Source organism: Megascapheus bottae, chromosome 10 (assembly GCF_031878675.1).
Source record: "Megascapheus bottae isolate mThoBot1 chromosome 10, mThoBot2.hap1, whole genome shotgun sequence".
NCBI lineage: Eukaryota > Metazoa > Chordata > Mammalia > Rodentia > Geomyidae > Megascapheus > Megascapheus bottae.
In genome coordinates, this window is record NC_143518.1 from 65,424,711 (window position 1) to 65,437,159 (window position 12,449).

General features: G+C 39.3%; 1 protein-coding gene across 12 annotated transcripts in view; it reads left to right on the top strand.

Annotated features, from left to right (window-relative positions):
- Positions 1 to 12,449, top strand: part of Cdc42bpa (CDC42 binding protein kinase alpha) — a 199,608-nt gene that overhangs the window by 81,670 nt on the left and 105,489 nt on the right. For all 12 annotated transcript variants that reach the window (XM_090341545.1, XM_090341546.1, XM_090341544.1 and 9 more), the window contains 2 exons: positions 3,743 to 3,909; positions 9,957 to 10,079. In XM_090341545.1, the coding sequence (XP_090197671.1) occupies positions 3,743 to 3,909; positions 9,957 to 10,079 (290 nt within the window). The remainder of the gene's footprint in view (positions 1 to 3,742; positions 3,910 to 9,956; positions 10,080 to 12,449) is intronic.

The following is a 12,449-nucleotide window of genomic DNA, read 5'->3' on the forward strand; positions in this document are numbered from 1 at the left end:
CATGACCAACAAAAACAAAAAACAAAAACAAGAACAAAAAACCAAGACTAGAGATATGGCTCAAGTGCTAGTGTAGTTAGGAGTTTAGCTTAGTGGTAGAGTGCTTGCCTAGCATGCATGAGGACCCGGGTTCAGTTTCTCTGTACCACATGCATAGAAAAAAAGTCAGAAATGGTGCTGTGGATCAAGTGGTAGAGCTCTAGCCTTGAGAAAACCAAAGGGAAATGCTTAGGCCCTAAGTTCAAGGCCAGGACTGGAAAAGAAAAGAAATGCAAATCAAGTGATAGAGTACCAGTTTACCAAGTCCATAGCCCCAGTGGGAGAAAGAAATGTGTAGGAGGGACCTGGAGCATGGTCTAGTGGTAGAGTGCTTGCCTAGCATATATGAAGCTCTGGATTCGATTCCTCAGTACCACGTACACAGAGAAAGCTGAAAGTGGTACTGTGGCTCGAGTGGTAAAGCTCTAGCTTTGAGAAAGCTCAAGGACAGTGCTCAGGCCCTGAGTTCAAGCCCCAGGACTGGCCAGAAAAAAAAAGTATAGGAAAGCCTTTTAAACAAAAAAAATTCAAACAGGTCCAATCTACTCATGGAAAAAGTTAAGTACTACAACATGAATAGAATACACAGACTAGGGCCGGGAGTTTGGCCTAGTGGTAGAGTGCTTGCCTAGCGTGCATGAAGACCCGGGTTCGATTCCTTGGTACCACATGCATAGAAAAAAGCTGGAAGTGGTGCTGAGGCTCAAGTGGTAGAGCTCTAACCTTGAGTAAGTCCAAGAACAGTGCTCAGGCCCTGAGCTAAAAGCCCAGGACTGACAAAAAAAAAAAAAAAAGAATACACAGACTGTTAACTCATTTTGGAGGTGGGGGAAGAGTAGAATCAATAGAGGCCATACTCTTTTGCAGTGAGGATGAATCTGGGAGCACCCAGTAAATGTTCTGTAACATTATGCACCACAGTTTTTCCTCTGTTGACTCACTCATATCTCACTTACATCCTCTTGTTCCTCCTTATCCTGCTTAAATTCCATTGAGAGTGGTCATAGGCCTCACTCCTTTGGCTGTCCATTTATGTTGTTCTATTCCTTTGTTTAAGCACATGTTCATTATTAAAATTTATCTTTGTCTCTGAGCATTTCATAGTGCCAGAGAAAACCAGGCATTCTTCTGATCTCCCTTTAATTTATGTTTCCAGCCTCCATTCCCCATACTACTTTGTGCAGGTCTTCCATGCACTTAGATCATGATTCTGTATTTTCTGTGTCTAAAGCCTCTACCATCCTCACTCTCAGCTGACTTTGCTTTCTCCTCTTCTGAGAGGATGAGTGCTAACAGCAGACATTTCTACAAGTTATTGCCTTCATAAAACCTGTGGACTGATACATCCTCTGCTTTGCTTTTTTCTTTGCCAATCCTGGGGCTTGAACTCAGGGCCTGAGCGCTGTCCTTGGACTTTTTCAAGGCTAGCACTCTACCACCTGAGCCATGATACCACTTCCGGCCTTTTTAATGTGTGGTACCGAGGAATTGAACCCAGGTCTTCATGCATGCTAGGCAAGCACTTTACCCCTGACCCCTATCCATTTCTTTTCATGCATCCATTCTGAAGGTTCCTAGTCAAACCCAGCCTTCTGTCCTTTCCTGACTAGCATGATCCATTGTTCACTTATAGCATTCCTTTTTCCCTTTCGGAGTCACCTGTGCTCTTCAGAGCCTCTCCACCAGCCCACAAACATGCATGACCTTCTCTCTTAAAGTGAACTATAAGGATCCCACTTCTTTTACTTATTGCCAGCCATTTCTCTGTTCTGCCTTATAATGGATTTGTGTTGACTATGAGTGTTTCTTATACTGTGGGGGGAATCTACCACTGCTACCTCATGCAAACTCTCAACACTCTAAACTGTTTTTGTTGCTGTCACTTGCTAACTTTTTTTTTTAAATGCTGGTAATGGGCTTGTACTCTGAGGGCCATGTAAATCTCAGATTTTTTTTTCCTCTCACACTGTCTCTCCCATTTGAGCCTTGCCTCCCCCTATGCTTTTTGCTGGTTAATTAGTGATAGTCTCATGGACTTTGCTGCATGGGCTGGCTCCAAACCATGATCCTCTGATCTCAGCTTCCTGGGTAGCTAGGATTTTAGGCATGAGCCATTTGTGGCCTGCCTTGTATTGATGAATTAGATAATTATTTCTCAGTCCGAGTCTGGTTTATTTCCCTAGTCCCATTTCTTTGTCATAGTCTGTACCACTAAACACCTGATTTTCTTTTATCTCCTAATTACTTCTTTGTACTGTATTCCTTCTCATTTCCCTGATTTCTGAGCATCACTTTTATGAGGCTTCCTCTTTGAATTTTCTTTCACAGTCTGTGTTCTGATCTTCTCCTAGATTTCTGTCGTGGACACTTTCTCCTGCTTTTATTCAAAGCCTCTCCTAACTATCAGTATAAGTTAACATCTTGGTATTTCCCCAGGTGTATCCAAGTTTCCTGTCATTCCTCTGTTTAGGGCAGATCTCCTCTGTTCTCTAGTTCCAGTGACTGTCTTAAGTGAAATCCAAGTTCTTAGAAGACCCTGCACAGTGAACTCACTTTTATCTTTCTGATTTTATTTTCTATTGCTTTTTTCTTCTTTCTGCTAGGCCAAACCACACAAACCCTCCTTTCTGGGCCCCAAATCTTGTCTGAGATCCTCTAACCCATCCTGTTCCCGCTGCTACCTCCAGTTTGTTTGCTTTTTCTGTTACCTTCATAGGGACAGCTTTCCCAACCGATGACTACCTTTTTTATCTTTTCCTTGTTAAGATTTTATTTCTCTCTTTCCTGCTTTGTTGGTTTTCTCTTTAGCAGTTAACATTTTCTAGTGTACTAAACATTTATTTACTTAACTTTGCTTATTTTTGTCTATTATAAGAATTTAAGTTATACATTGAGAAGGAATTTTGTCTATACACTGATGAATGCCCAACATTTCAAATGTCTTTAACATGTATTGAATTAAAGAATGTACCTCCCTTTAAAATTTTGAATTTCAAATTCTGTTAAAGACCAGCATGGTTGGAAGTTGTGACCACTGTTACCTAAATACTTAAGTTATTTTAAACTACTCATAAGTCTTCAACAAGTTTTTATTTTGCAATTTGTGGTTACTTTTTTAAAATTCAAGATAATCTAGGAGATTTAAGTTTTTATTTAAAAATACTTGTCAAAATATCGTAAGGTAATTTTGTAACAAAATTTTTTTACAAAAATCATTATAGATGGCTAAATGTGGACATTGAAATCCATCTTTAAAAATGTTTTAATTATCCATAAAGTTTAATTTGTGAAGTTGGAAATAAGATACCATGTCATAAAATACAGATGTTCAGCTCTACACTTTATTTTTTTTTCTAAGAAAGCTTTTAAGTATTTGTACAAAGGGCTTGGATTTGCTGCAGATCAGAGTACAGTGCATCTCGATCAGTGTCACCCTTCATCATTCTCTTCCATCCCCTCTCCTGTCCCTGCTCTCAAGTTTCATGTTTCCATTTCCACATAAGTACATTGAACATAAGGATTGCATCTGTTCACCTTACTCACCCATTTGTGTGTCCCGTTCCCCTCCCCTGACAAAACATGTTTCAGTTTCCTGGTTAAGCACTTCATTAGCTGTTTAAATGAAGAGTTTTAAAAAGTTATCTTTGTCTTCAAACTTATTAGTGTACTATGAATCCACATACTTTCCCTTTCTATTCCTCAGTGTTCTTTCGGATCGGAGCTGCTTGAGAGTCACAGCTGGCCCCGCCGCATTGGATCTTGATGTTGATGTCCAGAGGACTCTAGACAACAACTTAGCAACTGAAGCTTATGAAAGAAGGATCAAACGCCTTGAGCAGGAAAAACTGGAACTTAGTAGAAAGCTTCAAGGTAAATATACCTGAGGGATGTTTCCTCCTGTTAAAATTGGACTTGCAGTACTATGAATGGTCTTACAAGAAAGCCTTTTTTAAACGGTAAAAAGTCATAAAAATGGCCGGGAGTTTGGCCTAGTGGTAGAGTGCTTACCTGGAGTGCACGAAGACCCAGGTTCCATTCCTCAGTACCACGTACATAGAAAAAAGCCAGAAGTGGTGCTGAGGCTCAAGTGGTAGAGCTCTAGCCTTGAGAAAGTCCAAGGACAGTGCTCAGTCCCGGAGTCCAAGGCCAGGACTGGCAAAGTATAAAATCAGGCAGTATTGTTTTCAAAGGCATGTATCTGCAGAGAGACAGAGAACCTCTTGGAGAGAGGGGATGAGATGAAAGCATCACCCTCTCACCCGGTGCAACCCTTCGTGACTTCATAGCACATTTTCTGGTACTAGTCGTCATTGTTCCTCTCTTCATGTTTGGTGACTCTGAAATACACCTAGAAGACCCTCTTAAGTTTCTCAGTGTTGCAAGGTGATCACTTTTGCTGTTGTTGGTGTTAGAATTTGAACTCAGGACCTTGCACTTGCCAGGCAGCATTCTAGCGCCTGAGCATTACCTCTAGCCCATTTCTGCTTTTGTTATTTTTCAAATAGGGTGTTGTTTTTTGCCTAGGCCCAACTGGATCACAGTCATGTTTATGCTTCCCATGTAATTGGGACAACAGATGCTATGATGCCTGCCTTTTTTGGGATTGTGATGGGTTTTGCAAACTTGTTTTCTGGGGATTCCATGTGTGAGCTACCATGCGTCTGCCTGCAGTCAACCTGCTCTCTACTCTCCCGTAACAACTGTATCTGATAGATGATAAGTGCCACAATTTAGTAAGAAAACTACGTTGATTTTTAGCTTCAAGTAAACGTTTGGTAATCTCCTACCTGTAATTTTCTAGTGAACTCTCCCTGGTGCCTTTTGGTTTCATCATTACCTCTAGTTCTCCATCCCTCTGGGGTCACCATTCCCCATTCCTCTTATACCCTCCCTCTCACTCTGCTCACTTGTACCCTGAAATCTGTTTTCCCCTTCGTGCTTGTCCAGCTTCTTTAAATACAGCTTTGCCTCTGCTGCTGTACTGCTAAAAACCTCTTCTCTGCTGCCCGGCAGCCCTCTTTTCCCTCCCGTGTTGTTCATTTCTCACATTTCTCACTTGGCCTCATTCAGCATTTTTCCTCCAGAAAGTGCTTACTTTTTATGGCTTTGGGGGCACTTTTTCCCTTGGGCTCCTTTTACCTTGTAAGGCAGTTCTTCTCAGTCTCCTTTGCTGATTTCTCATTAGCTCCTTGACCTTTGAATGTTAGAATTCTCCACACTTTTAGTTCTCTGAAAGAAAGCCTATAGTCATTCTTAGTCTTCTCATATGTTTTATCCATCAGTGAATCAGGTCACCTTTGCTATTATAAATGATTCATAATTGGGTCGTCACTCTGTGCAAGGCTATTATGCTGCTTCATACCACCATTTCCTGGCATCTATATTATTGGAAATTCAGTTTTTCCCATATTAATAGCTAAATTGATTTCGGGGACCTTAGGCTGAGTGTAATCTGACATATTACTTTCTGACTTCATTTCTCCAGCTCTTTGTTGTTCTTCTCACTAGCCAGACTCCACAGGAGACCTTACCCATCACAGCCCCGCCTTAATGCTCTCCTTTTTGACATGCACACGGCTTTGCCCTTCACCTGGCCACTGGAAGACTTGTCTCCACTTGAAGAGGCCTTCACTGAGGACTTGTCTAGACAATCAAGAATCCTGTTCCCCCATTATCTCCCTTATTTTATCCAAAATGAAGTCTATAACATACTATCTATTTCATGGATTTTGTTAATCAAAGAATGTGTGGATAAACAAACATAACCAAATATAATCAAATTCTCTTTCCTGAGAGAGAATCAAGTTTTAAAATCCTAAAATTTTACTATATTTTAGGAGGTCTGCCTAGTGGAGGGAAGAAGACTGTACAGACCTTAGCAGAACAGATAACGATGATGGAAATGATTTGTTGATGCTGGCTGGGGCTCTTAACACTTAGGACCTGGTCTTGTGACAAAACTCTAGCTTTTTTTTTGGCCAGTTCCTGGGCCTAGAACTCAGGGCCTGAGCACTGTCCTTGGTCTTTCTCATTGCTAGAGTTCTACTACTTGAGCCACAGCACCATTTCTGGCTTTTTTTCTATGTATGTGGTACTGAGGAATCGAAACTGGGTCTTCGTGCATGCCAGACAAGCACTGTACTACTAGACTACTAGGCTAAACTCGGCCCTCTAGCCTTTTTTTTTTTTTTTTGAAAGTTCTTTTTATTTTATTTATTTTCTGTTGTGTGTGCTTTACCCATGGCTTTAAATTTTTATTAAATAATTGCAGAAAGATGTTAAATTTCATGTCAGGTTCTGACATGAAATTATTTCCATTATTCTTCCTCATTTCCACCCACCTCTATTCCTGCCCTCAAGTTACATAGGTCATTGTTTTTCCATAGTATACATTGAATATAATGACTGTATTTGTTTACCCTCCTTTCCACCTTCCCTCCCTTCATTCCTGTGGACCTCCTCCACCAACATGTTTCCACTTTCTGGAATTCATTTTGTTACACAGTTCAATAATTGTTTAGAGTTGTTGCTTTTAGTTTTTTGTTTTTTTTTTCAGGTAGTATCTTCAGTTTTTGCCTAGGGTAAGCCTCAGATAATGATTCTCCTATCTATGGCTGGTTTGTAGCTGAGATCATGGGCTTAGGCCATTATGACTAGCTTATTTTCTGAGCTGTTATAATGTATACATTTATGTCAACTTTAAATGCTTAATCATTAGGCAATGGTGCAAGTTGGCTAAGATAAGCACTGCCTATTGTTCTAAAACATGAATCTAGGCCTACCCCAAACACAGGGACAACAGATGATTTTTAAGACTTCTCTTTGCCAGAAATGCTTTCTAGTTCTATTTCTCTTTACCTGTTAGTGAGTTTAACAGTTTCTTAACACATCGTTGGAAAAGACAGACTTAGACAAGCCCTTTTTTGTAACCCAATACCTAAAAGTAAGTGATAAGAAGGCAGCTTGTTTCTCTGAAGTTTTTCAGTTTTCACTGTTTTTATATTTGAGTCAGGTCTTTTTAATGTGTACTAATTTTAATTTCCCTGTCTCCTCATACATCAGTCCTATTGTGTAGATCAGTACCACTTTCAGTTGAGAACCAATTAATTGGTCCTAGACTACAAGTCCATTCTGCAGTTCATTCTGGCCATTTAATTTTAGACCAGTTAATTCTGAAGATGTACTAGAGATACAGCTATCAGCTAATTTTGAGGATGGAAGTATGAGAAGCTTTAATAGTAGGATTTATTTTCTTACTTAACAATTCACAGGTGGGGGGTCTGGGAGTTTGGCCTAGTGGTAGAGTGCTTGCCTAGCATGCAGAAAGACCCGGGTTCAATTCTTTGGTACCACATACATAGACAAAAGCTGGAAGTGGTGCTATGGCTAAAGTGGTAGAGCTAGCTTTGAGAAAACCCAAGGACAGTGCCCAGGCCCTGAGCCCAAGCCCAGGACTGAGGAAAAAAACAGAACAAAACAATTCACAGGTGGGTAGATTCGGTATTGATCTCGGGATAGTTTATTTCTTTCTTATTTTTTTTCAACATGGCAGCTGTTGTCAAAAGTTTTAGACTTCATGTTTGCACAAATCCAGAGGTTAAAGTTGGAAGTCATCCCTCCCTTTTATTGGGGGGGATCCATTCTGGGACTTGAACTCTGGGCCTGGGTGTTGTCCCTGAGCTCTTCAGCTTGTCTACCACACTACCCCTTGAGCCACAGCATCACTTCCAAAAGTCATTTCCTTTTATGCATTTCTCATTTAATGGGTGATTAAAATCTTTCACAAAAATCTAGAGAACTTCCTCTCAAGGTGTTATTAATTTGTTATTATTTGAGATAGAATTTCTCAGTGTCGCCCAGGCTGGTCTTGAATGTCCACATTTTTTTTTTTTTTTGCCAGTCATGGGGCTTGAACTCAGGGCCTGAGCACTGTCCTTGGACTTTTTTTTTCTCAAGGCTAGAGCTCTACCACTTGATCCACAGCACCACTTCCAGCCTTTTTTTTTTTTTCTATGTATGTGGTACTGAGGATTTGAACCTGGATCTTCATACATGCTAGGCAAGTACTCTACTACTAGGCCAAACTCCTGGCCCTTGAATGTCCACATTTAAGCAATCCTGCCTCATACTCTTAGGAGCTGCACCATACCAGGCTCGTAACATAACTATGCCATATGCCTATTCCTTTACTAGTGATGATATAGAATAGAATTACTATGATTAATTTTAAACGAACTAGAATTTTGACTAGGTCTACCTTGCCCATGCCCATTGTAGCCCTGATAGCTGATTTTTGTTCATAAAGAAGAAGAGATGAAAGCTAATAAATAACATTTATCCTACCAGCTTTGTTACCTGAGAAGCCAGTGGTATATATGTCAATTTGATGTTGCAGTCACTAAGAATAACAACAGAATAGTCCTAGAATGAAGGGATAGAACAATGTGCAAAATCCTTGTTCAAGGAGAGGAGAACACAAATGGAAGACAACAGTGAATAGGAAGTGACGTTTTAGCAGATCTGTTGGGTTGGGTGGTGGTCACAGAGCAAGGATCCCTGCCCCTGAAGGAGCCCTCCAGCAGGCAGCAGACATTAGCTATACAGGAAAAATTATCTCCTTTGAGGTGAAGAGAACAGTGGGTATTCTCTTCAAAATAAATACAGAAGGATAACATTCACCATACTTTGAACATAAAGAAAAACTTATTAGTGATAGATCATGATTTTATATATAATATTGCATTTCTTATACCTTTAATTCAAGTTAACACATTGACCACTCAGCATGCAAAGATTGTCATTTTCTCTATGTGTATGTACATATATATGTGTATATGTATTATATAAATACAAAGCAATTAGTAGTATACATGCATAAAGAATTATAACAAGTGAGAAGTTTTATTTGGGAACCCTTCCATAAATTATAGAAAATCTATTTTAGTACCAAGGGGTTTTCGTTTCTGATATGAAATGTTTTGCTTTTATCTGTAATTTTTTTATGATACCTGGGGATATGTTTCGTTAGTGTTACTGCTTCCTTAAAAAGATTCTGTATACCTTTTGATTCGAACTGCAAAATGAAAGAGGCTTGTATTTGTGCATGTTATGTAACAGCACATTCAAGCTAGATGTAAAAAGCAACAGGACATAATGAATTATACAAGACTCTAGGCATCCACACACAGTGAGACCCAGGAGGATACTGTCAGGAAAGGAACATGAAGGGGCAACACCTATGTACATCTGATCAATAAAAAGATCTTTATCCAATTGAACTCCAGGAAATGGAAACAAGGTCTTTCCTTCATTGTTCTTTCTTTTCTTTTAGTCTTGTTTGTTTGTTTAATCTGTCTTTGGGAGGGTAAGAGGAAGAAAGGTTGAATAAATACAGCAATGGTACTCACTAGACACTATGTTGAAAATATAACTTGTGGGTGAGGACAGGAGGGAAAAATTAGGAGGAAGCAAGGGAAGGGGATGTACTCATTTCCTGTACCCCTTTGTATATTACTTTTCTAATAACCAAAACACATACCAACACAGATGCACACACACATATACACACAAAAGCACATTCAGCTTTCCTTCATACATGAGATTCACTTCCATACCTTATCTGACATCTGACTACTTTTACTTTATTGTATAGTAAAACTGATTACTACAGAGTTTAGCAAATGGGCTTAAAATTTCATAGATAATAAGGCAGATTTGTGAATATATATGTTGTTTTTTACTATATATTTTGAACAATTGTAGTAAAATTTTTATGTCTTCCTAGGATCATATATTCTTTGTCAATGGGTAGATAGTCTGGTCTGTAGAACTGTGTAGATTTTCATACAAAGAAAGATACTAACATTACTTTAAATATTTTAAGTATATCAAAGTTTTTCATTCTTTTCTTCTTTAAGAGTCAACGCAAACGGTTCAAGCTTTGCAGTATTCAACTGTTGATGGTCCACTAGCAGCAAGCAAAGATTTAGAAATAAAAAACTTGAAAGAAGAAATTGAAAAATTAAGGAAACAAGTAGCAGGTAATTTGACTCATAATAAATCTAATAGACTTCAAGAAATGGTGTATTTATACCCCAAACATCTATTGACCCAGTCCTTGTCTGGTTATGTGTTATAAGTTATATGCAAATGGGGAAAGGCAAATGAAAAAGGTTTCTTTTCCCATTGATATGGGAAGCAGATATACAAATAGACCTTGCTGTTCAGATAGTGTCTATGGAGACCTGACCAGAGGTACAATATATAGGAAGAGCATCATATCCAGCCTTTAGTAGGAAGGGAGGCTCTGGGAGAAGACTTTGAGTGTTGGACATGGAGTTTGGTTTGTCTGGCACAATCCTTCCTTTGGGTGAAATAGGAGACAGAAGAAAGTCCTATTTCACTTCTATAATCATGTTTCCCCAGGTAGGCACTTTGAGGCAATAATAAATGAAGGAAAACAAAAAATCAGATCCCTGATCTTCTCTAAAAAGCAGCTGCCCTCTCAATACTCTGTTTATGATATGTACATAGGAGAATCTTAAATGTGAACATACTTTGTAAGTGCTATTCAAGTATCTTGCTACCTAAGATGTCTCTTTATCAGATTTCTATAATGTTATATTTCTAAAATGAATTTAGAAACTTGATAGACTCATATATTTTGCTCTGGTATAATTATTTGATTTTATGCTGGTTGATCAGGGCTTGAACTCAGAGCCAGTTTATGTCAGATTTCTTGTGTACAACCACATATCCTGCTTGGTTTTTTGCTGGCTAATTGAAGATTGAGTCTCAAGCCTTTTCTGCTAGGCTGCCTTCAAACTGAAATCTATCAGTTCTCAACCTCCTGAATAGATAGAATTACAGATGTGAGCCATTGACACCTGGCTGTTTTGCTATCACTTATAAAACATTAAGTATGGATGAGACTAAAGGAAATGAACAGTAGGATGTTTACCTTTGTGATTGTTCTTAATGTACTATGTGAAGTGATTTCTTTTCTCTTTTTTTCCCCTTATGGTTGGTTAATCTCATATGGTTACTGTATCTGACTTTGCTACCTGATGTATTGTATATATGTTTGTTTATTTGAAATACGGAAGGGGAAAAACAAGTTGATTGGGAGGGGATGGGGAAACAAAAGGGGGACAGAAACATGAGAAGGGGTATCAGTGTTCTAGAAGTAATGTACCCAGTACCTGACGAATGTAACTAATCCCTCTATACCTTATCCCAACAATAAAATACAATAAAAAGAAAAACCCCAAACATTAAGTGTGGTACTGCATGCCTGTAATCCCAGCTACTTGACAGAGGCAGGAAGATCACAAATTTGAGGTCAGTCTAGGCAACCTTAATTAGGCTCTCTCTCAAAAATAGAATGTCTGCAAGTAGTTAAGTGGTACAGCATTTGTCTAGTGTATAGATAGAAGCACCAGCATCACAAACACAAAGAAAAGCAAGAAGGCACTGAGTGTTGTCTTTGAATGTTGCTTGACCCAGACAAAACAGAGGGAGCTCAGGACCCCCCGGAACCTAATGATTTATCTTGAAAGAGGTAATAAAGGTTTAGAAAGCTTACCCCTAAACCTATCTCAGAACTAAATTCTCATAATAAAATGTGGCTTTACAGCTGAATGTGAAGCCTATAAACCTGGCCTCACAGTTTTGAGACCAGCCTGGGTCTGTGCACTGTGCTTTGGTTTTCTGTCTCTGTCTCTCTCTCTTCCCCCCGCCCCCCACTTCAGTCCTGGGGCTTGAACTCAGGGCCTGAGTACTGTCCTTGGATACTTTTTGCCCGAGGCTAGTGCTCTGCCACTTGAGACACCGCACCACTTCCGGCTTTTTCTGTGTATGTGGTACCAAGGAATCAAACCTAGGGTTTCGTGCATGCTAGGTGAGCACTCTTATAACTAGGCCATGCTTCTGGCCCTGTCCGTGGGCTTTCAAAAGGCTAATGCTCTACCACTTGAGCTTCAGCACCACTTGTATCTTTTTCTGTGTATCTAATACCAAGGAATCAAACCCAAGGTTTTGTATACCACTAGACCATGCTCCCAACCCAAGATTGATTTTCTTTAGCCATAAAACTTGATTAAAATGAACCAGGAGATGACAGAGATTAGCTGTATCATATAATAAAATTTGATTCCTAATGACTAGATATAATAAATGAAGTTGGTATTCATTTTAGATATAATTAAAATACTTGAAGTGTTAGATGTTAATGAAATAATTTAGTATGGAGAAATTCCCATATGAAATACTTGATTAAAAAAAAACAAAAACAGGGTTGGGAGTTTGGCCTAGTGGTAGAGTGCTTGCCTAGCAAGCGCGAAGACCTGGGTTCGATTCCTTGGTACCACATACATAGAAAAAGCCAGGCCTTGAGGGCCGGGAGTTTGGCC